Source organism: Apostichopus japonicus, chromosome 12, assembly GCF_037975245.1.
Source record: "Apostichopus japonicus isolate 1M-3 chromosome 12, ASM3797524v1, whole genome shotgun sequence".
Classification (NCBI taxonomy): domain Eukaryota; kingdom Metazoa; phylum Echinodermata; class Holothuroidea; order Aspidochirotida; family Stichopodidae; genus Apostichopus; species Apostichopus japonicus.
In genome coordinates this window covers 3,289,494-3,316,905 of record NC_092572.1, presented here as the reverse complement: position 1 = coordinate 3,316,905, position 27,412 = coordinate 3,289,494, and the positions used below count along the sequence as shown (strand labels likewise).

Below are 27,412 nucleotides of genomic sequence, written 5' to 3'. Positions count from 1 at the left end.
ATATCAAGTAACATTGCTGATTACACTAGTACAACAATGGTCTATGTATCCTAAATGACATATAAAATATGTTTACCATTGTATGAGATAGCAAGTAACATTGCTGATAACACTAGTACAAAAATGGGTCTATTTGTCCTAAATAACTCATAAAATCTGATCACCAATGTATGAGATAGCAAGTAACATAGCTGATAACACTTGTAGAACAATGGGTATATATGTCTTAAGTTACTCATAAAATCTGATCACCAATGTATGAGATAGCAAGTAACATAGCTGATAACACTTGTAGAACAATAGGTCTATATGTCCTAAGTTACATAGCTGATTACACTAGTAAAACAATGGGTCTAGATGTTCCAAGTTACTCATAAAATCTGATTACCACATATATAGCAAGTAAAATGGCTGATAAAACTAGTACAACAATGGGTCTGTCTCCTAAGTTACTCATAAAATCTTACAATTCTCGTGTTGCTCTTCTAGTTCATTCTTCATTTTTTTCTTCTAAGGGTGAAGATAAAGAATCATCAAACAAAAGATTCATTGAAGCCTGCAATTGTATTGTGACATTTATAATTAACAACAAAGTCTATAAACACTGCTTCTAGTATATGTTACACAATACTTTTCATAATAATTAAAAAAAAAGTCTGCGTTTGTAGAGGTAAAGCCCAACATAGCTTACATTGTACTGTTATTTTGTAAGATGCTCTCTTAAAGATCATACTCAAGCCTCCTCCTAAAAACAATAGCAAGCAAGCAGATATGGTAGGGCACTCATGTATTAAATATTGATGGAAACCACTTTAATTTAACAGAATTAGGACGCTTTATCTGAACTGAAATAAGGCAAAATCCTCAAAAGATAATTCTACCGAAAATTTTACCAACCCATGGTTACAATTCACTGGCAAATTCAAATTTTTGGAATTTAATTTTTAAAGCTTTAATACCTACCAGCATCTCCCGCATCTCCAACAACTCCTGTAGTTGTTTCAGAAGCGATTCTTGTGACTCGTTTTGTGTAGATGTTTTAGAAACTGTTGAAAAGAAATATGGATGTACAACCAACTGTAGCATATTATTCTTTACCTTAAATATGTATAGCAAGCATTATCTACCAATTGCTGGAGTTTATAGTACATTCTTAGTGACTGCTTTAAGGTTTCTTCCTCGGTATATGGTGAGTTAGATGAAAATAAATTCAGCCATGATCACTTTACCAAACAATGCAGACACTTATCAATAACAATATCACCAAACAGCTTAGAATACATTCATGTCTTGAGCTTAGCCGTCTCATTATTCACACTGTACAGGATGCTCTTCCTTAACGGAAAACTTGATATATTGTTTACTTTTGAGAAACAGTTCACCTTGATTATATTTGTGGATGCTACTACCCCATTTATTAGCATCTTCTTGGTTATAAACAGAAATTCACAGTCCAGTAATATACTTTCACATTTTATTGGTTATTCAACTATATGTAGGACTTTCTACTTCTGTCAACCCTAGAAGGCTTGTTACTTTACACTACAATGTATTAGATAGCAAGTAACATAGCTGATTACACTAGTACAAGAATGGGTCTCTATGTCCTAAGATACTTATGAAATCAGATCACCAATGTATGAGATAGCAAGTAACATTGTTGATTATATAGTACACCCCTGGTCTATATGTCCTAAATTACACATAAAATCGTATCACCAATGTATGAGATATCAAGTAATATAGCTGACTACACTAGAACAACAATGGTCTATGTGTCCTAAATGACTTATAAAATATGTTTACCATTGTATGAGATAGCAAGTAACATTGCTGATAACACTAGTACAACAATGGGTCTATTTGTCCTAAATAACTCATAAAATCTGATCACCAATGCACGAGATAGCAAGTAACATAGGTGATAACACTTGTAGAACAATGGGTATATATGTCTTAAGTTACTTATGAAATCAGGTCACCAATGTATGAAATAGCAAGTAACATTGCTGATTATATAGTACACCAATGGGTCTATATGTCCTAAATTACTCATAAAATCGTATCAGCAATGTATGAGATATCAAGTAACATAGCTGATTACACTTGTAGAACAATGGGTCTATATGACCTAAATTACTCATAAAATCTGATCACCAATGTATGAGATATCAAGTAATATAGCAGATTACACTAGAACAACAATGGGTCTAAATGTTCCAAGTTACTCATAAAATCTGATTACCATATAGATAGCAAGTAACATAGCTTTTAGAGCTAGTACAACAATGGGTCTATGTGTCCTAAGATACTCATAAAATCTTACAATTCTCGTGTTGCTCTTCTAGTTCATTCTTCATTTTTTTTTCCTAAGGGTGAAGATAAAGAATCATCAAAACAAAAGATTAATTGAAGCCTACAATTGTATTGTGACTTTAATAATTAATAACACAGTTTATTAACACTGCTTCTAATATATGTAAAACAATACTTTTCATAAGAATTAAAAAAAAATCATCACAAGGCTGCATTTGTAGAGGTGAAGCCCAACATAGCTTACAATGTACTGTTATTTTGTATCTTGCAAGATGCTCTCTAAATGATCATACTTCTCATGCCTCCTCCTAAAAACAATAGCAAGCAAGCAGATATGGTAGGGCACTCATGTTTTAAATATTGATGGAACCCACTTTAATATAAAACAGCATTAGGACACTTTATTTGTACTGAAATAAGGCAAAATCCTCAAAAGATAATTCTACCGAAAATTTTACCAACCCATGGTCACAATTCACTGGCAAATTCAAGTTTTTGGAATTTAATTTTTAAAGCTTTAATACCTACCAGCATCTCCCGCATCTCCAACATCTTTTGTAGTTGTTTCACAAGTAATTCAGGTGACTCGTTTTGTGTAGATGTTTTAGAACCTGTTGAAAAGAAATATGGATGTACAACCAACTGTAGCATATTATTCTTTACCTTAAATATGTATAGCAAGCATTATCTACCAACTGCTGGAGTTTAAAGTACATTCTTAGTGACTGCTTTAAGGTATCCTCCTCGGTATATGGTGAGTTAGATGAAAATAAATTCAGCCATGATAACTTATCCAAACAATGCAGACACTTATCAATAACAATATCACCAAACAGCTTAGAATACATTCATGTGTTGAGCTTAGCCGTCTCATTATTCACACTGTACATGATGCTCTTTCTTAACAGAAAACTTGATAAATTGTTTACTTTTAAGAAACAGTTCACCTTGATTATATTTGTGGATGCTACTACCCCATTTATTAGCATCTCCTTGGTTATAAACAGAAATTCACAGTCCAGTAATAGACTTTCACATTTTATTGGTTATTCAACTATATGTAGGACTTTCTACTTCTGCCTACCTTAGAAGTCTTGTTACTTTACAATACAATGTATTAGATAGCAAGTAACATAGCTGATTACACTAGTACAAGAATGGGTCTCTATGTCCTAAGATACTTATGAAATCTGATCACCAGTGTATGTGATAGCAAGTAACATTGCTGATTATATAGTACACCAATGGGTATATATGTCCTAAATTACTCATAAAATCGTATCACCAATGTATGAGATATCAAGTAACATTGCTGATTACACTAGTACAACAATGGTCTATGTATCCTAAATGACATATAAAATATGTTTACCATTGTATGAGATAGCAAGTAACATTGCTGATAACACTAGTACAACAATGGGTATATATGTCTTAAGTTACTCATAAAATCTGATCACCAATGTATGAGATAGCAAGTAACATAGCTGATAACACTTGTAGAACAATAGGTCTATATGTCCTAAGTTACTCATAAAATCTGATAACCATTGTATGAGATAGCAAGTAACATAGCTGATGACACTAGTACAATAATGGGTCTTTATGTCCTAAGTTACTGATAACATATATCTACCAATGTCTTGCATAGCAAGTAACATAGCTGATTACACTAGTAAAACTATTGATCTATATGTCTTAAATAACTCATAAAATCTGATTACCAATGTATGAGATAGCAAGTAACATAGCTGATAAGACTGGTACAATAATGGAGCTATATGTGCTAAGTTGCTCATAACATCGTATTACCAATGTATTATATAGCAAATAACATAGCTGATTACACTAGTACAAGAATTATTCTACATGTCCTAAGATACTCATTAAATCTGATCACCAATGTATGCGATAGTTACTTATACAATCTGATTACCAATGTATGAGATAACAGTAACATAGCTGATGACACTAAGTGAACAATGGGTCTACATGTCCTAAATTACGAAATATGATTACCAATGAGATAGCAAGTAACATAGCTGATAACACTAGTACAACAATGGGTCCATATGTCTTAAGTTACTCATAAAATCTGATCACCAATGTATGAGATATCAAGTAACATAGCTGATTACACTAGAACAACAATGGGTCTATATGTCTTAAGTTACTCATAAAATCTGATCACCAATGTATGAGATAGCAAGTAACATAGCTGTTTACACTAGTACAACAATGGGTCTATATGCCCTAAGTTACCCATAAAATATAATTACCAATGTATGAGATAGCAAGAAACATAGCTGATTACACTAGTACAACAATGGGTCTATATGCCCTAAGTTACTCATAAAATCTGATCGCCAATGTATGAGACAGCAAGTAATATAGCTGATTACACTAGTACAACAATGGGTCTAGATGTTCCAAGTTACTCATAAAATCTGATTACCACATATATAGCAAGTAACATGGCTGATTACACTAGTACAACAATGGGTCTATATGCCCTAAGTTACTCATAAAATCTGATCACCAATGTATGAGATAGCAAGTTACATAGCTGATTACACTAGTAAAACAATGGGTCTAGATGTTCCAAGTTACTCATAAAATCTGATTACCACATATATAGCAAGTAACATGGCTGATAAAACTAGTACAACAATGGGTCTGTCTCCTAAGTTACTCATAAAATCTTACAATTCTCGTGTTGCTCTTCTAGTTCATTCTTCATTTTTTTCTTCTAAGGGTGAAGATAAAGAATCATCAAACAAAAGATTCATTGAAGCCTGCAATTGTATTGTGACATTTATAATTAACAACAAGGGTCTATAAACACTGCTTCTAGTATATGTTACACAATACTTTTCATAATAATTAAAAAAAAAGTCTGCGTTTGTAGAGGTAAAGCCCAACATAGCTTACATTGTACTGTTATCTTGTAAGATGCTCTCTTAAAGATCATACTCAAGCCTCCTCCTAAAAACAATAGCAAGCAAGCAGATATGGTAGGGCACTCATGTATTAAATATTGATGGAAACCACTTTAATTTAACAGAATTAGGACGCTTTATCTGAACTGAAATAAGGCAAAATCCTCAAAAGATAATTCTACCGAAAATTTTACCAACCCATGGTTACAATTCACTGGCAAATTCAAGTTTTTGGAATTTAATTGTTAAAGCTTTAATACCTACCAGCATCTCCTGCATCTCCAACAACTCCTGTAGTTGTTTCAGAAGCGATTCTTGTGACTCGTTTTGTGTAGATGTTTTAGAAACTGTTGAAAAGAAATATGGATGTACAACCAACTGTAGCATATTATTCTTTACCTTAAATATGTATAGCAAGCATTATCTACCAATTGCTGGAGTTTATAGTACATTCTTAGTGACTGCTTTAAGGTTTCCTCCTCGGTATATGGTGAGTTAGATGAAAATAAATTCAGCCATGATCACTTTACCAAACAATGCAGACACTTATCAATAACAATATCACCAAACAGCATAAATACATTCATGTCTTGAGCTTAGCCGTCTCATTATTCACACTGTACAGGATGCTCTTCCTTAACGGAAAACTTGATATATTGTTTACTTTTGAGAAACAGTTCACCTTGATTATATTTGTGGATGCTACTACCCCATTTATTAGCATCTTCTTGGTTATAAACAGAAATTCACAGTCCAGTAATATACTTTCACATTTTATTGGTTATTCAACTATATGTAGGACTTTCTACTTCTGTCAACCCTAGAAGGCTTGTTACTTTACACTACAATGTATTAGATAGCAAGTAACATAGCTGATTACACTAGTACAAGAATGGGTCTCTATGTCCTAAGATACTTATGAAATCAGATCACCAATGTATGAGATAGCAAGTAACATTGTTGATTATATAGTACACCCCGGGTCTATATGTCCTAAATTACACATAAAATCGTATCACCAATGTATGAGATATCAAGTAATATAGCTGACTACACTAGAACAACAATGGTCTATGTGTCCTAAATGACTTATAAAATATGTTTACCATTGTATGAGATAGCAAGTAACATTGCTGATAACACTAGTACAACAATGGGTCTATTTGTCCTAAATAACTCATAAAATCTGATCACCAATGCACGAGATAGCAAGTAACATAGGTGATAACACTTGTAGAACAATAGGTATATATGTCTTAAGTTACTTATGAAATCAGGTCACCAATGTTTGAAATAGCAAGTAACATTGCTGATTATATAGTACACCAATGGGTCTATATGTCCTAAATTACTCATAAAATCGTATCAGCAATGTATGAGATATCAAGTAACATAGCTGATTACACTTGTAGAACAATGGGTCTATATGACCTAAAATACTCATAAAATCTGATCACCAATGTATGAGATATCAAGTAATATAGCAGATTACACTAGAACAACAATGGGTCTAAATGTTCCAAGTTACTCATAAAATCTGATTACCATATAGATAGCAAGTAACATAGCTTTTAAAACTAGTACAACAATGGGTCTATGTGTCCTAAGATACTCATAAAATCTCACAATTCTCGTGTTGCTCTTCTAGTTCATTCTTCATTTTTTTCCCCTAAGGGTGAAGATAAAGAATCATCAAAACAAAAGATTAATTGAAGCCTACAATTGTATTGTGACTTTAATAATAAATAACACAGTTTATTAACACTGCTTCTAATATATGTAAAACAATACTTTTCATAAGAATTAAAAAAAAATCATCACAAGGCTGCATTTGTAGAGGTGAAGCCCAACATAGCTTACAATGTACTGTTATTTTGTATCTTGCAAGATGCTCTCTAAATGATCATACTTCTCAAGCCTCCTCCTAAAAACAATAGCAAGCAAGCAGATATGGTAGGGCACTCATGTTTTAAATATTGATGGAACCCACTTTAATATAAAACAGCATTAGGACACTTTATTTGTACTGAAATAAGGCAAAATCCTCAAAAGATAATTCTACCGAAAATTTTACCAACCCATGGTCACAATTCACTGGCAAATTCAAGTTTTTGGAATTTAATTTTTAAAGCTTTAATACCTACCAGCATCTCCCGCATCTCCAACATCTTTTGTAGTTGTTTCACAAGTAATTCAGGTGACTCGTTTTGTGTAGATGTTTTAGAAACTGTTGAAAAGAAATATGGATGTACAACCAACTGTAGCATATTATTAATTACCTTAAATATGTATAGCAAGCATTATCTACCAACTGCTGGAGTTTAAAGTACATTCTTAGTGACTGCTTTAAGGTATCCTCCTCGGTATATGGTGAGTTAGATGAAAATAAATTCAGCCATGATAACTTATCCAAACAATGCAGACACTTATCAATAACAATATCACCAAACAGCTTAGAATACATTCATGTGTTGAGCTTAGCCGTCTCATTATTCACACTGTACATGATGCTCTTTCTTAACAGAAAACTTGATAAATTGTTTACTTTTAAGAAACAGTTCACCTTGATTATATTTGTGGATGCTACTACCCCATTTATTAGCATCTCCTTGGTTATAAACAGAAATTCACAGTCCAGTAATAGACTTTCACATTTTATTGGTTATTCAACTATATGTAGGACTTTCTACTTCTGCCTACCTTAGAAGTCTTGTTACTTTACAATACAATGTATTAGATAGCAAGTAACATAGCTGATTACACTAGTACAACAATGGTCTATGTATCCTAAATGACTTATAAAATATGTTTACCATTGTATGAGATAGCAAGTAACATTGCTGATAACACTAGTACAAAAATGGGTCTATTTGTCCTAAATAACTCATAAAATCTGATCACCAATGTATGAGATAGCAAGTAACATAGCTGATAACACTTGTAGAACAATGGGTATATATGTCTTAAGTTACTCATAAAATCTGATCACCAATGTATGAGATAGCAAGTAACATAGCTGACTACACTAGAACAACAATGGTCTATATGTCCTAAATGACTTATAAAATATGTTTACCATTGTATGATATAGCAAGTAACATTGCTGATTACACTAGTACAACAATGGGTCTTTATGTCCTAAATAACTCATAAAATCTGATCACCAATGTATGAGATAGCAAGTAACATAGCTGATAACACTTGTAGAACAATGGGTATATATGTCTTAAGTTACTCATAAAATCTGATCACCATGTATGAGATAGCAAGTAACATAGCTGATTACACTAGAACAACAATGGGTCTATATGTTCCAAGTTACTCATAAAATCTGATTACCATATAGAAAGCAAGTAACATAGCTTTTAAAACTAGTACAACAATGGGTCTATGTGTTCTAAGATACTCATAAAATCTTACAATTCTCGAGTTGCTCTTCTAGTTCATTCTTCATTTTTTTCTTCTAAGGGTGAAGATAAAGAATCATCAAACAAAAGATTAATTGAAGCCTGCATTTGTATTGTGACTTTCATAATTAATAACATAGTTCATTAAAACTGCTTCTAGTATATGTTAAACAATACTTTTTATAATAATTTAAAAAAAAAGGTCATCACAAGGCTGCGTTTGTAGAGGTGAAGCCCAACATAGCTTACATTGTACTGTTATTTTGTATCTTGCAAGATGCTCTCTAAATGATCATACTCCTCAAGCCTCCTCCTTAAAACAACAGCAAGCAAGCAGATATGGTAGGGCACTCATGTTTTAAATATTGATGGAAACCACTATAATATTGCATTATTAGGACACTTTATTTGTACTGAAATAATGCAAAATCCTCAAAAAATAATTCTACCGAAAATTTCACCAACCCATGGTCACAATTCACTGGCAAATTCAAGTTTTTGGAATTTAATTTTTAAAGCTTTAATACCTACCAGCATCTCCTGCATCTCCAACATCTCCTGTAGTGGTTTCAGAAGCGATTCTTGTGACTCGTTTTGTGTCGATCTTTTAGAACCTGTTGAAAAGAAATATAGATGTACAACCAACTGTAACATATTTTTCTTTACCTTAAATATGTATAGCAAGCATTATCTACCAATTGCTGGAGTTTAAAGTACATTCTTAGTGACTGCTTTAAAATAAAATAAATTCAGCCATGATCACTTAACCAAACAATGCAGACACTTATCAATAATAATATCACCAAACAGCTTAGAATACATTCATGTGTTGAGCTAGCCATCTCATTATTCACATTGTACAGGATGCTCTTTCTTAACAGAAAACTTGATATATTGTTTACTTTTAAGAAAAAAATCACCTTGATTATATTTGTGGATGCTACTACCCCATTTATTAGCATCTTCTTTGTTATAAACAGAAATTCAAAGTCCAGTTATGGACTTTCACTTTTTTTTGTTTATTCAACCATATGTAGTACTTGTTTCTTCTGCCTACTTTAGCAGAATTGTTACTTTACACTAGATACAGTCTGCAATGCCTCAAGTATTAGGTAAGTCACATCTATAGCAGTTCAATGTTTTTGGTGATCCAGGTGTTAAAATGACATGTTATGTTTGATAGTCATTTTACAGTTTCGTTCAGGCCAAATTGATGAACTTGTCAATTACCCTGTCATCTCAAATTCATAAACAAATGACTTACATGTTGCATCCGGTGTTGCAATTTTATCCTCCTTAACATGGAGGAAAAGAAGAGAATTTTAATATTAAAATCATAGATTGCTTAAAATCAAAATAACTATAATAGCATTTTAGTTAAGAAGCTATTTCTATGCTATGTTAAACATAGCATGACAAACCACCCGGAATAAATTATGCAATTACCAAATCAGTGGCATGAAGTGCCGTATCCCTACGAGAGTAGTTCTACTTATGCCACCTATTGTAGAAAAATATGGTAGATAAAACAGTTAACAAGGTTTGAAACTTTAGATCTAAAATGATCTTTATCCACAAGCAATGACATTAATTCCACTGGGATGCATCCACATACCCACTTTGAGTCCTGTACAACTTGTCTTTCTTTAGATACTGTGTTTGCAGGTCTGTTTACATCCTTTACTCACTTCAATGCCCATCAACGTCCACAAACAAAGTACTTCTAGTGCTTAACATGGAGCACTATTCTGCATACCTCAAAGGAAATACTGATTCCCTTCATGAGAGACACATACATTAACAAATCACTAATGTTACCATTATCCTTGAACCAAAGCCCATTGAACAGACTGCAAAAAGTTTATCTGAAGTCTCCCTTGGTTGTCGGAAGGAAAATAGGCGGTACATGTTGTTTTTAATGTAATTTATTTTCCACAGTGAGGAAAGTGAGAGCATGTATCTAGCTCTGATCACTGCTTTTCTTAAATACTAACCAAATCAGAAATCTGCTGGTCTTTTGTGCTACTTTGAATGGATGTCATTTCTTCCGGTTTTGCAGCTGTGTGTTTAAAGAAAACATGATTACCGAAGGCAAATTCCAAATGGTATTAAATAACGCTACACCAACCTACTTACTACTTATTCAAGTGGCCGATTAAGTTTAAAGCATAATTACATTGCTTTCATCTAATGAAATAAGAATAATGAGCATCCTTAGGTGTAAGGTTTAGCATGTGTGTGTATATGTAGCTCGATCAAAGAACGTTTACTCCACAGTATTAGGACACAGACACAAATCAGATATGTGCATGTCAGAAACAACATTAGGTGCATGGTTGGGTCAAGAATCTTGGAAACTAATGAGGGTAGTAATTTTTTCTCTTCAAAAACCCAAGTCACTGGATTATTGAGCTAATTAAAGTTGGTAAGTAGTTGAACGTTTTTACCTAAAGTGAATAATTGTTTCTGACACGGCAGTTATGTTTGATAGAATTGCTAGAACTGAAACTCTACTCAATTGATAACTGAACCAAACCAAACTTACAATCACATGAAAATTAAGCTAACAGTGTAGCTTAACTTCAGTTAGGTCCCTTAATGCATCCCGATATAGCCACACACAATTTAACACACTTTCTGTTAGCCAATGATAGATTTTTCAGCACTGGTCAGACTTCTCTGTAATATAGCTTTGAAGTAGTTCATGTGACAAGTGCCAGGTTTATGTTACCTTCTCCTTAAACTGTTAAAACCGATTTAACTACAAAAAGGCACAAACCATCTATATATACTGACTTCCTTTCATTACTGGTAACTAATTGAGCCAACAATTCTATTAGGCATTTGGCCTTTTATCAAGTTTATGACCAATTAAATATAACCTAAGATATCAGTTGAATTCATGCGCTACTGCAGTATTGTTATAATACTACTACTGTTGAAGCACCGGACTTTGTACAGGGCACTTCAGAGAGGATAACCAACTCATTGGTATTGTAGTTTGAACTATAGCTTATAAAATAATATTTACCTGGATTTCATAGGTAATAGCAATAAGCTGCAGGTCAAAGTTTTAAGGATTTTTTTTCTGGTTGTCCATCGGTCAACGGTCAACCAGGCCTTACACTTTTGTCTAACAGCAAGTTTGGTTGTACAATAATTCTAGCAAAAACACAGATTAAAAACCAATATTTTTACTGTATCTCCAAAGTGACGGAGGGTGATACCTAGGCTATTAATGATTTGACCTATTTAGGAATATATGGTTACAATGCATTCTGAATTTGATGTAAAAAACTGGTCTTCAGAAAAATATGTACATCAAATCAGTGTTATTTTCATGTTCTACTGGCTTTAAACATCTAACCTATGGATAATTCATGGTAGACTCATTGGGAGATTAGTTAAAAAAGAAGTATCTTGGCAAGCGTAAACCCAAACCAGGCTAGCTGCCTAAGCTAATTAAAGCCAAATCACGAACCTTCTGTGAACCAATCAAATTAAATATAGTATGACTATCCCTAGCTTTAAGCCTTTACCAAATGAGGACCATAATTTGCCAGAAAGCTGGTTTTCAGGCTAAGATATACTACCAGTAGCGTGCGAGCAACATCGATAACCTCATTAAGCAAAGTTGGCATTAATGTCATTAATATTATGGCATTATGCAGCCATTAAAACGAAAATAGGACTAACATAAGTTATAGTTTCTGAAGTTATTGGAAAGTTCAAATAAACAAAGGAGGCTACTTTCAAATGTCCAGAGAGCTCCGATCCAAGGAATTGAACTAACTGACGACACTTTTACACGAAAGTCTGTTGACTAGCCAATGCCATGCCACTTTATGTTACACTTACATAATATCACTGCCAAGCCTAGGCATGCCATTTCTGCTTGGGGAATGCAACAGCAAACTGTATTTAAGCAATGCAAGTTTTCAAGGAACAGTAAACATCATTCTCAGAAAGTAATATTTCATGTCCTGGTTCACATCTATTTTCATCCGATCAAATGTTAAAGTCATTGTACTAGAAAATTCAACTGTTTGTTTAAGAACTTTCTTGATGGAATTGTTCACATGTGTTATGACTTAGCACAGTATGTCGTGTAACTATGGACCTTGCCTTCATATTTGGTTGTCCAAAGGATTTCTTGATTGTGAAAGCACCAACTTAAAAATACTACTGGAGTTGTCTGACTTTGGTACATTGCACATCATGTGCACTAACGTTACTTAAGATATGCCAATGGATTATTATATTAGTTACATACGTCCTGCGATTTTCCAACACTTGGATTTTTAAAATGACGTGCCTTACACAAGAGCCGTGCGTAAGAAATACTATTATAAAACGAGTAAGCCTTGTAGCTGTAACATTAGGCTACGTAGGCCTAGTATGTCGGCCTGAGGGTTAAGTCTTTCTCTTAGTGACTGGTCTTACAGAGATTGACTTTGCGAAAATCGTGGACAGAACTGTAGTGTAGAGTTATAGACATTTTATGTGGTGCATGACACTGTTCATTATTAATCATGTTGGGTTGCGGAAATTCTCTGGTAGTGAAAAACGATTTCCGTAATCGTTTCTGATCACTAATTTCCAAGAGACAGAGGGTAAGCTCAGGGTATACAGCACGTACATTGCAGCAACATAAGCGAGAATGCAGGATGCCCACATGCACAGTATACACGTTGTACTCCAGCTAGCTAGATAGCGAGGTAGAAAGCAAGAGTGGTCGCTTTCCAAACTTTCCAAGCTTTGTTGGAAGTGTTGAACCCTTACGGCAAATAAGCTTGTCGTCCGTCGGACCACCTAAGAAGGGTTTTACGCTGTCAGACATGTTTTGTGGTTGTTTCGGACTATGAGTCTGAACTTTCAACAAACAGTGATGTGAACAAACAGTCTATAAACAACTCATGGTAGTACAAAGGTATGCTACATTGCTAATATTAGTCTGATAATAACATAACCAATGTATGAGATAGCAAGTAACATAGCTGATTACACTAGCACAACAATGGGGTTATATGCCCTAATTTATGCATACAATCTTACTTTTCTCATTTTGCTTTTCTAGTTTATTCTTCATTTCTGTCTCCTGTGGGTGAAGAAAAAGAATCATCAAACAAAATATTCATTGAAGCCATCAATTGTTTTATGACATTTATAATTAACAACACAGTTCATTAACACTGCTTCAAGTTTGTGTTAAACAATACTTTTCATATAAATTGATAAAAAACATCACAAGAATGTGTCTGTAGAGATGAAGCCCAACACAGCTCACATTGTACTGTTATTTTGTATCTTGCAAGATGCTCTCTAAATGATCAGCCTCCTCCTAAAAACAACAACAAGCAATCAGATATGGTAGGGCACTTTAGAAACCACTTTAATCTTACAGCATTACGACAATTTTCTTGTACCAAAAGAAGGAAAATCCGGAAACACCCTCAACCCTAAAGCTTTAATACATACCTGTTTCTCCTTCTGTTCCAGTTGTTCTGTAAGAGGAATCAATTCTTCCGCTCTATCAGTCAATTCTATTTTACTGTTATTTACTGTTGGAATAAATAGAAATGTTCAACCAACTGTAGCATATTCTTATCTTAAATGAGTATAGCAAGCATTATCTACCAATTGCTGTAGTTAGAAGTACATTCTCAGTGTCTGCTTTAAAAAAAAATCAACTTCAGCCATTATCACTGACCCAAACAACGCAGATGCATACAATAACAATATAAACAAATAGCTGTGTGAGCTTAGCATTATCATTATTCACAGTGTACATGATGTTCTTTCTCAACAGAAAGCTTGATAAACTGTTAAATTTTAAGAAACAATTCACCTTGATTATATTTGTGGATGCTTGTACTCCTTTTTAGCATCTTCTTGGTTATAAACAGATTTTGACAAAGGAGTAAAGGAGTAAAGGATTTTTACATTTAATGGCTATTCAAGTGTATGTAGGACTTGTTACTTCTGCCTTCTTTAGACGTATCGTTACTTTACACTAGACAGTCTGTAATACCTATAGTATTTGGTAAGTCATGCAATCTACAGCAGTTATTAGTTTAGATCTTCCGAGTATCAATTTTTCTGGCAAACCAGGTGTTACATTACATGTTACCTTCTCCTTAAACTGGTAAAACCCCTTAAATTATTTTTTACTACAAATAAGCACAAATCCTCTACACTGACTTCCCTACATTACTGGTATCTAATTTAGCCAACAATTCTAAGATAAAACTAAGATATTACTTAAATTCATGCGGTACTGCAGTCTTGTTATATTACTCCAAATCATGAAGTACTAGATTTTGTACAGAGTACTGGAGAGGATAACCAGCTTATTGCTATTGTTGTTTGAACTAAGCTTGTAACATAACATGAACTTGGATTTCATTGGTAATAGCAATTTACTGCAGGTAAAGGGCAAAGTTTTCAGTATTATTTCTGGTTTTCCATCATTCATTCAGGCCTTACACTTTGGATGTCCAAACAGCAAGTTTGGTTGTACGAACTAGTTTTAAATGCTACCAAACACACAGAGAAAACCAATATGTATATCTCTAAGGTGACGGAGGTTAATACTTAGGCTGTTCATGATTTGACAAAATTAGAGATATTTGAATACAACCCATTCTGGATTTGATGTAAGAAACTAGTCTTCAGTCTTCAGTGGGCTTATGTTATGCTTATGTAATAAAAAAAGTGCTCTTTGGTTGCAATAAACGATGTAATGAAGTGTCGCACAGCCATTTCATAGACAGATATTCAAATACTGAATATTGAAGAAAGGAGTGCACACAGATATTCATTCTGCAGACTTCATTCAGACTTCATTCAGACTTTAATCTGATCATCATCAACCCTCCCTTTCATCTAACTTCTCTTTCTACTTTGGCTCTATCCATATTTGTCAGTAATCCTTGTTAACATCTTGGTAGTTAGTAGCCAATATAATTTGGTAACAGATATTAATATCCCGAGCAAATTGTTTTTGCTTTGGAACACAACATCAATAATACTATAGCCTAGAGTTTTATAGCGCAACTTTTCTTCTTTAGATATAATTTTAACAAGGCTTGCAGACTGACCTCTAGAGACCTGAAATGACCTTTGACTTCAAACAATATCATTAGGGTTCATCTACGTGACACAGAGCACCCAAACATTAAATATGAGATACATCCAACATTTAATTCTTGAGATATCGTGTTTACAAGGTTGTCAGAGTTTGAGAGCATGTTGCAAGTATGCCATAACTTACATTTAAAACGTTCAAACCTACTTAAACTAATATTAATTAGTGTCAATTAATCGATCACTTACCTGCACGGTATGCTTTCAACTTTTTGTGATTCTTGTACAGGCAACAGCAAATCAATACTAATACCAAAATTATTAGTAGTGAAATAACCGAAAGAATAATGGCAGCCTTCCTCCAACAAGGTTGCAACCAATCAGTTACGCCTGTGGATATGAAAAAAGTACCTCATTTTTCTCAAAAGAAGATAAATAGTGTAGCTGTTGGTTTCAGACATCAAAACAGTAAGAAGGGAGATAAGCTAACTTTTAATATGTTCATTTAGTATTCATTTTAGGTGACAAAAAACTGGTTACTTATTCAATGTGGCTGGTTTCTCCCACAAAACCTTTGCACACTAATAATGAGCAACAACATGTAATGTAATACTTCATTAGTTAAGAAACCTATTCCACAGTAAGTACTTCTATAGCAGGTTTACCTCACATTGTAGATACATTAATGGAATGGAACACTCATGTCAGGATTCAGTAAAGTCTACGGTTAAAGTAGTGAAATTTGTATATAAAGATCACTCACACAGACAGGCTTACAGTAAAACATTTTGTAAGGGTTAATGTTATAAGATACCAATATCTGCAAGTGTAACAAACTAAATAAGAATGTTAAGACGTGTGTAATGCATGCAATTTGAAAAGAATACTTGGGAGAAAGTATGAAACAGGAATTGAAAGCAAAGAGGACTTCTGATCAAATAGTCCAGAGTATTCAACAAACCGGGCTCTCTAAATTATAAACACTGTTTATAAATTACTTACTTGTTACAGGAATTGTGACGCTGTCCATCAGTTCATCGGAGTCTGTACAATTACACTGAATAGTCTCATATTCTCTGTCTACAATTATACCAGACGGTGGATAGCAAACTACTGGGAGCTTCCCATCCACATCATCTTCACAGACCGGTGCATTGTAGCCATGTAGCACACCCTTCTTACCCATGTTATAGGAATTTACTGACTCTCTGTGATGTGTTTTAATTGATGGAGGAGAAGACATTTGCCCTAAAGCAACAAGAAAGCAAGAAAGTATTGTTATACTTCATATATACTTCACTAAAAATGTATGTTTATATATTGAAAATTTCCCGATATCCTCTTACTTCACATTGGGCAGATGTAACTTGATATAAGATGAAGTTTGATATGGCCCAAATTAAATTTTACCTGGTTACATTTTATGGACTATATCTGGGCCACATATTTGCATATCTGGATTGACTACATATCCAGTTATATCTGGCTTAATATTGCCAGATAAAACTTTATCTGTACATCTAGAATAACTGTATGTAAGCAGGTTATGTCGATCAAATAGGATATAAGTAGCCAAAACTGCAAAGGCTAGCGTTGAGAGTAACTTTCTAACTTGATCAGTCATCTCTGTTCTGGTACGGAGACCCATACAGAGAGCAAGACACATGCCTAATATCATATAAAAAAACACACAACTGCATTGTAATATAGTAAACGAGGGGAATGTGCTAACTGATGTATAATACATGAACATTCAAATGTTGGCATCCCGCAGTACTGGTACGCTTAAAATAATACTTGAAGGTTAAGTTTTTTATTCTTTTGTGGTCCTGTAGATGTTGATACTATTGCGTTGTACTATTCCTTTATTTGCAATAATATTTGCTTTAATAAATAAATCCAAGAAGGGTGATATATATGTTCCAGTATCTAGGTTCAGTCCAAAAAAATATTACTTGTTTCAACCCGTTCCAAAACTGTCATCCTTACTTCTAACTGTTCAGTTCACTCCAGAACCTCTGCCAATGTCCTGACATCAATAGGGTTATTTTATGAATCTCTGTCACCTTTTCTTAATATATTAATAATTTATACTAGGCTCCTTTCTGCTCTCTACTCCTACCATATGAACATTCCCATTCCTATGTCGCTCCCAGAGTACATACAACAATACACATATCTCCTTTGTCCACAAGCAGACCGTTCCACTTACTCTCTAAGTCATCCTTTTTCCAACTAAAACCCAGATAGAACAAGTAGCTCAGTCAGAGTTACCCCCCCCCCCCACCACCACTAACTTGGTGTGCACAGTACAGTGTTTTATCGTTGACATATATATATATATATATACATATATATATATATATATATATATATATACATGTGCAGAACCACAATATAGGGCAATGTTAACCTCTTGGAAAATACAAAAAATGTAAGAGTACCCAGTCTTACATGTTTATCAATATCTGGTTTTATATGGCCAGATAAAACTTAATCTGCATATCTGGATTGACTACCTATCCAGTAATATTTGGATATATATGGCCAGATAAAACTCAATCTGTGTATCTGGATTGACTACATATCCAGTTTGATATGGCTTCATAATTGACCAGATAAAACTTGATCTGCATATCTGAATAGTCTTTATATAAATATATATCTGGTTTTAAATGGCCACATAAAGGCTTGATATGGCCAGATTAAACCAGATATAAAGCCAGATCTGGGATTTTGGTAAGTATATACTTGTACTCATACTCAATCTATTATATTTCAAGTCTATAAACATTACATCTTTATAAAGATTTGTATCAATAGCATATCAGTTTCTACATTGAAAACACAAGGTAAAAGTACTAACTTGTTACAGGAAATGTCACACTGTTCATCAGCCCATCTGAGTCAGTACAATTACACTGAATAGTCTCATATTCTCTGTCTACAATTACACCAGATGGTGGATAGCAATCTACTGGGATGTTCCCATCCACATCATCTTCACAGACCGGTGCATTGTAGCAATGTAGCACACCCTTCTTACCCATATTATAGGAACTTACTGACTCTCTGCGAGGTGTTTCAAATAATGGGGGAGAAGACGTTTTCTCTAAAGCAACAAGAAAGAAAGAAAGTATTGTTATACTTCACTAAAATATATATTCATATATAGATAGTCACCTGATGTACTCATATTTGCCACCTTTGGAAATTAAGTTTAAATACAAGTCAAAGATTACCTCCAAACTCCTAATTAGACTTCGAGCCTTGCACTCATACTCATGATATATAAAAGACAATGTTAGATACTGCTGTGTGTCATAGCTTGCCATCTTACTAACTAGGAAAGTTTGTCAGAAATTGTCACCCTATTCCCTTGGAAAATTAACTTCTTAAAGATTTCGATTACTTTTGTTTGGAACTGAAATGACATTGGACTCATTTGCTCACTTTGACAATATTCCAACAAGAAAAAAAAAGACTGATATCCAGTAAGAAAAAACATTACTGTTGTTATACTTCAAGGGATATTCGACTTGTAATCATGCTCAAGCTATTGTACTACAAGTCTAAAATATTGCATCTTTAATAAGGATTTAGCATATCAGTTTCTACATTGAAAACACTACCAAAAAAGTACTAACTTGTTACAGAAAATGTCACGCTGTCCACAAGCCCATCTGAGTCGGTGCAATTACACTGAATAGTCTCATATTTTCTGTCTACAATTATATCAGACGGTGGATAGCAGACTAATGGGAGGTTCCCATCCACATCATCTTCACAGACCTGTTCTCCATAGCTATGAACGATGCCCTTCCTACCTACATTAAAAGCTATCGCTGAGGTAGGTGATTGTGAAATTGATGGAGATTCTAAAGAGCAAGGAAAGAAAACCAAAGTATATCATGATGTGTCCACCATGTACATATGCACAGATATGCTTACTATAAGTAACACCTGCATGCGGCATATTAAAGGCACAAAGCTTTAATAATAATAATAATATTTGATTTTTAATATAGCACTTGATACCAGCGATAGGTCTCAACGCGCTTTACAGACGTTATATACTCCTGGTCAATGATAACCTGTCCCAGATACAATCCCTCAAGTTAGCTGCAGTTATATACTGCGCCCAATGACAAGTTACCTCACAGGTACCCATTTAACTCATGGGTGGAAAGAGGCAAGTAAGGAAAGCTTTGTCTGAGATACTCTAGTTTTAACATGACGCTCAGCTAAATCATATACAGTTCACTTCCATTAATAAGAGAAAACCAGCAATGCAATAATGTATTGAGGGTTTGAACTTTGATGTGTCACCAGATGCATCTTTTAGGTATCTAATATCTAAGTTGGGATCCCTTTAAAAGATATCAAGAGATTACAAGGTTTCCACAGAGTATTCTCTGTTTCTCTGACATAAAAGGACCATTGAATTCTACTTATAGAACATTAGCAATATTGTAACTACATTGACTTCTGCAAAGTGACTTTACACTATAAATCTATCTTGGAACATACTTGATAACCATAAAAAACCCAGTCTATATTGTCTGTGTGTGAACCAGATCATAACCAACTCAATATTAAATATTGTTGGTCTTAACTTTATTATCTTGATAACTATTGGGATGCTTGTCAGAAACTTTATTCCTTTAAAAAAGTAACTTTTCAAAGAGTTTGGCTTACTTCTGTTTGCAAATGAAATGGCCTTGGCCTCATTTACTCACTTGGACAATTCTCCAACAAGATCGAATTTGTCAAAACAGCAATTACAGGCAGAATGTAGAAATTATATTGCAAATTAACTTGAATGTATTGTACATATCACTTCAGTAACACATCCACTGAATGAGCAGTATTATTATAAACTGCGGTCACCCACAAAAACACATTCACACTATTGTCCTCAAAAATGCATTGCAGTTTCTATAGTGCAATTATAGTACTATACAGTAGCTCATGTTTTAGAAATCTAATATCTGAAGGTTTTTTCTTGAAATATTGTGCCTCTTGTGTTTTCACACATTGTTCTCTGTTTCAGTGATGGAAGGAACTCCATTACAAAACCAGAGGGAAACTCCTCCAAACAGTTACTTGCCTTTAAAAAACAAATACACATGCAGCACAGGATTAGATTGCACACTAACCCTGGCTGAAGTTCATACTGCATGTACCTAAGCTGACCTTTGACCTCCACCTAAAACAGCAAGGAGGTTCTGCTACATATGGGAATGGCAAATCAGCATAAGTTTCACATCTCCATTGAGACCTGACCTTTACAAATTTTGTTGGGTTTGACTTAGAACTGCAAACCCTACATGAACTTTCACCTATACCAAATTGTTCCAACAATTTTACTTACTGTATCATTTGGGTCATCTACCATGGATTCATGATCTCTTTATAGGTATAGTTCTCAAGATAAAGTACTTTGATAGTTTGACCATTTGAATCTTTGCTGAACCCAAATGACTTTTGACCTCCACCCCAAAAATAGGGTTAATTGTACTCACTATAAGAAAGATACATACCTAATATGAGCTATGTGATGTAACCAATCTTGGTATATCATGTTTACAAGGTTTGCGTTTATAAACCTTTACAGAGAGCAAAATGTGAGAGCCAGTAATCTTTCCTATCTGGAGATATCGTGTATTTGTGTTTACAGGGATTTCAACTTTTGACCCATGATAACCTTAAATGAACTCTGAAATACACAAAATTGTGCTAAACTTCACACTACTGAAGGCTATTCTACCACATGTGCACACATATGAGCTCCTTTGATGTTCAGGCTCTACAGATACAGCATTTATCAGATTTTTCCATTTGCCTTCTGCTGACCCCAAATGGTCTTTGACCTCCACCCAAAACAATAGGGTTCTTTTACTAATTATGGGAAAGCTACATGCCACATATGAGAACTGCAGAGGATCTTGAGATATCAATTTTAAAAGCTATGGCATCACACACACACACAAACGCTAACTTAACTGCATAGGTAACTTGCCTACATAAGGCAAATAACCAAAACACAGCTTTGTTGCTCATTACAAAATCCTTGTATGGAGAACGAGATTCATCCCAAATTCTTTTGTAAAATTGTAACAAACGAAGGAAAATACCTCATCATGAGATTAACAAGAACCTATCAAAACTATAAAACAAGATTTGGGCTATCCAGATATTAAGCATCTGTTTGTGAGTATTTATCATAAAATGCATATACACAAATCTATAGTTAAAAAGTGAGCTACTCAGCAAATATCTGATTATATTGATCACACACACAGTGACACAGAGATTGCACAACAATGTTGTTTAGTAACAAGGCAATAATGAGAGCTACATAACAACTATTACAACCTAGTCAAAGACGACTGCCACAGTGTGCAAGAATGATTCAGTCACTCGAAATCGAACACTGCTGTGAAGCCTAAAACTGTCCTAGATTTAGGCATCTGTTTGTTAGTATATATCGTGGAATGCATACAATTTTAACAACCAGTGACTACAAACCTTTTGACAAAACTAAGAGCCTGTGATCAGAATAATAGTTGTACCCATTTTCATCTCCTCTAAGGCAACGGTAATATCTGGCACCATCTTCTTTGCTAACAGACTCCAGTTGTATACTACCATTGGCGTGTAGAGTACAATTGATGATTCTGTCATCGCAGTCAGTATGTCCGCCTCTGAGATCATATGCTAAGTCTACAGAGCTACCATTAGTCATGGTTTCCCATTTCAGGTAACCTTCGGCCACTTTAGTCTGTAACCCACATTCTATTGTTGCATCTTCCCCTTCCTTAACAACTGTAGTACTGAACTCCTGTGCCTGCACAAATGACCCTGCATGATGGAGAAGGAAAACAACATAAAACAACACTACCTACCTTATTATTATGTTGATAAGATAATTTAACATGCAACATAGTTTGTATCTCAATTTAAATACTTGTTTTTATGAACTTCTATATAATGGCTTTGTCTTTTTATGCTTACAGTCTGAAGCCACAAATAGCTTGCTTCGTACGACTAAACAAACTGTAATAGTAATGTGTGCACATTACAGGAAAAGTACACAGTTTTGTAAATTGTTTACATCAAAAATCTTAGATCACCAGAGTTTGACCATTTCTCTCTTTGTAGCACTTCAGAACAGCAACAGGTCAACATGAAACATCCATGAACAGATGTAGCTCAAAAGTGAACTACTAATACCAACAAATATATGATTATATTTATCACTCATACAGAGATTGCACAACGATTTTTTTTCACTAACAAGGCAACAATGAAAGCTACAAAACTATCAAAACCTTATACAATATGACTGCGACAGTAGAATGATCCAACAGTCATACAAAATCAAACACTGCTGTCAAAACTAAAACGGTCTTATTTTTCAAGTAAAATACACATAATGGTAACTACCGGTACCTCATGGATAAAAGACAACAATATCGAATGTCTAGCAGTTATAAGTAAACTATACTGTTCACAATACATTACAGAGTACTTCACTCACCTATAATAATCCAGTATATTGCCCATGCCATTCTGGTATGATCCCACATTTTCTGTTAATCTGAAATGTAACGTAAATATCATACAGTATAAACTATTTACAAGATTATCTTGTGAAACCTGGCTACAAAACCTTCGCAGCAGGACAGGCACTTGGGAGTACCAAATTACATACAAAAAGCAAACATGTTGTGATATATTTATGCAGACCACAACAATTAGATCTTGTTTATATATCGGAATTACGTAAGGTGTAAGAACTTTATAAGAAAGTATCAAACTCTCACGGCTCTAACGTTGGTTAAAATTTGGAATCAATAACCAATACAACTGAAATTTTCAGAGTATGCTGACTCCTTGGTGTTACAAGCATACAATATATTTAGGAATTTTAAAAGATGTCGAATTAAAACATAATCCAAAATGTGGTGAATTGATATGGAATGATCCACTCATAAAGTTAGATTTATTATGATCGTTTCGTCAAATACATTTATTAATGATTTAAGTACAATTACATTTCAAAGGACTTACAGAAAATATGTTTATGTTGGCTTTAGTGCCAGACACTATTTAGAGACTCTCGGTTGAGTGTCTCTGCTGCTTTCTTTAGTAGCTCTTTACGTGTTAAAACTCTATATTATGATATACATGCATCAAAGTAATGGAAATGGTTTTCTTTTGAGCCAATAATTTGACTGGTTTTGCCTCGCGCATTACGCGAGTCTTAGGTGATAGAAAACAACCACCTCTGTGATTGGCTATTTAACTGAGACAGCTGCACTACTATCATAGAATCTTTGTTGGACTTCCGCTGTGTCTTAGAGACGATATAAAACATATATACATGCATGAATTGCTTGCAAGAAAAGCCACCAACGGTGTAAACAAATGAGGTAGGTTGCACACAGTGAATTTTTCGATACAATATTGTTTCAATGCTATCTAAAAGTGTTTTGTTTTATCTTTCTTTTGAGACAATTTTTGTAACGGAAAGCTTAGCTAGGGAAGCCTTTCGGTGACATCCATTGGGGGGGGGGGGGGGGGAATAACATAGTAGGTATGGCAAGGGTGCTTTAATTGCTTGTAAAGTGTTACCCACTAGAGAGCCTTCAAAGATGTTTTGATGATGAAATTCCGCTAGAAAAGGTAATCGAAAATAAACAGATATTTTGGGAAAATATTAGATTTCTTGTGCGAACCACTTTCTGATGGTTCTGACCCCAGGCTGACCACAATTTTGTTTGTACCTCAATTTCATGGAGTTTGGAAGGCCAAAATTTCATTCCAGCGAACCATTCACAGTCCGTTTGTTCAGAAGCCTCCATTAGGAACCCTTTAATTCCTTTGGAACTCATTTAAATCATTTGGAACTCTACCCCTTTAATTCATACCAGCGAATCATTCACGAGACGCACCTATTCACTGACTGTTATTATATATATTGATTTGGGAGGCCGCTATTGACAGAAACCAAGCCGATGCGAGCACACGCGTTCAGCCGGATTTTACATTTGTTATTATGCCGACTCGAAGTAAGCTTTCTCATTCATCAGGTAAGGATTCTAAAGTAAGGCCCCGACTGGTGATAAATGGGACTTACCGTTAATAACCTTTGGTTTTGTTCTACTGAAACAAGTATGACTTTATTATTGAGTTCGTTACAGGTAAACCAAATCAGACGTCTGGTATTGATGTCGTAATATCGGGGAATTCCACATATCGGTGTGAAGTTAGTTACTTATTCTGCTTTCCTCGTTCGACATTCGCGAATAGGTAGCTGTAGTACACATGCTACTTATTCGGTAATGAACTCGGTTTCAGTTATTCTCCGCACACAGTACTTTCCGCCGAAAAAATTATTGTGCGGTAAAACAACTTCTTTTTTTTCAGTTACAGGTACATTATGTTTTTCTTCATTTTTAGGATATCAAATCCAGGATGATGAAAATAACAAAGTATCAAAAAAAGTCGAAAAGGATAGTTTGACTGAATTAATGGACATCAGGGAAATTAAGCTGCTTATAATTTACTGATGGGATGTGTGTAATTAGGGATGACGTAAAGAAGTACGAGGCGGTCGCGATCTGCGTAACAGGCAAAAGGAGGTTATTATAATTGATATGTCAGTTCATAAAACCTTTCCTGAACAGATATTTGTATTTTAATATGGGATTTTCCGAGACTGAGTTATAAAATGTACAAGTTTATTGGTTTAAGAATAAATTTGTAAACTTTATATCTTCCTGCTTTCATTCAAACGCGGTTAACGTTGTAATACGTAATTGCGCTATTGCAGTATGATATCACATATTAATTATAGCATGATATTTGATCTGATATGATAGACAGGACCTCATATGTGAGGCTTTGATTGTTTGAACCACAGATTTACCCTAAAGCTGTCCCGATTAGTTTTACCCTGATTGTGCCATGGTTTTACCCTGATTGAAACACACTTTTACCCTAAATTTACCAGATTTGTATCCCAACTGCACAACAGTTTTCCCTACTTGTCTTAATTATAATCAGTATACCACAAATTACCTTAAATTTCACCAATTTGTGGATTTTATCATAATTGGCCTAGTTGAAACTTTCGACAAGCAACTCATATGTCATGATATCAAATGATTATGATGGCATTCTATTTTATATGCAACAGATTTGGTCAATATAATGCAGTCAAAACAAGCATGAAAGCAATAAAAAGGTTAAACAGTTTTACATATTATGGTATGTAGTTTCTTAAAGTAAACTATGTATGTATAAAACTTTTATTCTATAGGGCTACTGTGTCAAGTTTACCATGTTTAAAACCAATTTAACCATATTTTACCGCTGTAAGACTAGCGTACATTTACCAATGCAATAAAATCAAATATGTTGATGATACCGTGCTGACTGGTCTTCTTTATAATAATGACAGCTCTGCCTTTGTTAGTGAAGTACAGAAGTTTGTTGGTTGGTGTAAAAGTAACAGTCTGAAGTTAAATATAAATAAAACTAAGGAAATAGTGTTTGATTTTAGGAAAGGCAATAATGTTCATGATCATGTCATAATCGATGGCAAAGTAGTTGAGAGGGAAGAAAGCTACAAGTACCTGTGACCGTATACTGATAATAAATTTAATTGGAATGTTCACACAAAAGCTGTTAAGGGTAAAGCCTGCCAACGACTTTATTTCCTTAGAAAATGAGAACAACGCAGAGTTAATTATACGATCATGAAACTATTCTACCAGTCAGTCATCCTAAGTGTTCTAACGTCTAGTATTATATGTTTCTTTGGCAGTATGCCGAAGAAGTACAGAGCAGAGCTGAAACGTGTTCGGAAGTTACGCTGCAATGGTACAAGCCTTCCGTCACTCTCATCCATATTTAAAAACAGTCTGATGAAGAAACTAAATAATATAACAGAAGATCATGCACACCCTTTTCATATCCTCATGTTCAACAGATCTGGGATACGATTGCTGCGCCATACTAACACGTCGAGGTTCCGTAGTTATTTCTTACCTAAGGCAATACACTTGTTAAACTCGCGTGCAAAGCGATCTGGCCACGGTGTGTGTTCAGTCACTTTCAGCTCTCTGTGCTGCTTCTGTAACTGTTCTGGTTCTGCTTATTTAGTTTTAATCGTAGTTGTTCACTAATAGCTCGTATAGTGTATGGTTTTGTTTGTATTCAATACTGTTTTAGGTTTACAGACGACGGTAAATCATTTTCCGTTTCTTATTTTCTGAAATGAACAATAAAGTTTCTAACTAACGTGTCCACGGCAAACATTTGTCAACCAACTCAAAGATATAAAAATAAGCAAGCTACTATTTTGGTTTGGTGGATACTCACCAACAGTTACAGTTTGTGGCGAGACTTATCTGTCTGCCTGGTATCGTTTGGATGTATTGGTATAGATGGTGCACTAAGCTGGTGACTGGTGACAAAAGTAGGGATCCACTAAAAGGAGGAGCGCACGTTCGACTGTTGGTAGGAGGAACAAAGCGGAATCAAGAGGCAAAATGAAACAGAAAACTGCTGAATTATGCAGATTAATTTTTATCGGGTATTATCAGCACGGTCTACGAACGAGGAACAAACTAGTGTAGTCGAATACACCCA

The 27,412-nt window shown here is 34.4% G+C and overlaps 1 protein-coding gene across 1 annotated transcript; it reads right to left on the bottom strand.

Annotated features, from left to right (window-relative positions):
- Positions 1 to 453: 453 nt before the first annotated feature.
- On the bottom strand, positions 454 to 27,412 carry LOC139977315 (uncharacterized). Its single transcript, XM_071986602.1, has 21 exons — positions 27,143 to 27,412; positions 23,292 to 23,351; positions 22,280 to 22,612; positions 19,396 to 19,626; positions 18,615 to 18,860; positions 16,751 to 16,996; positions 15,998 to 16,138; positions 14,141 to 14,223; positions 13,718 to 13,760; positions 10,657 to 10,721; positions 9,927 to 9,957; positions 9,194 to 9,276; positions 8,676 to 8,718; positions 7,400 to 7,482; positions 6,882 to 6,924; positions 5,520 to 5,602; positions 5,023 to 5,065; positions 2,845 to 2,927; positions 2,327 to 2,369; positions 964 to 1,046; positions 454 to 510 (listed from the first exon to the last, which is right to left on the bottom strand). Exons 2-21 carry the CDS (start codon positions 23,338 to 23,340, stop codon positions 454 to 456), a joined length of 2,112 nt encoding a protein of 703 aa, XP_071842703.1. The 5' UTR covers positions 23,341 to 23,351; positions 27,143 to 27,412.

Excerpts from the sequence above, each read along its gene's own strand:
- LOC139977315 (XM_071986602.1), bottom strand. The coding sequence starts at position 23,340 with ATGTGGGATCATACCAGAATGGCATGGGCAATATACTGGATTATTATA. Across the intron at positions 9,277-9,926 it reads TGCAACACCGGATGCAACAT|GTTCTAAAAGATCGACACAA; the intron begins GTAAGTCATTTG and ends TCTTTTCAACAG. Across the intron at positions 2,370-2,844 it reads TGGAGATGCGGGAGATGCTG|GAAAAAAAAATGAAGAATGA; the intron begins GTAGGTATTAAA and ends CTTCACCCTTAG.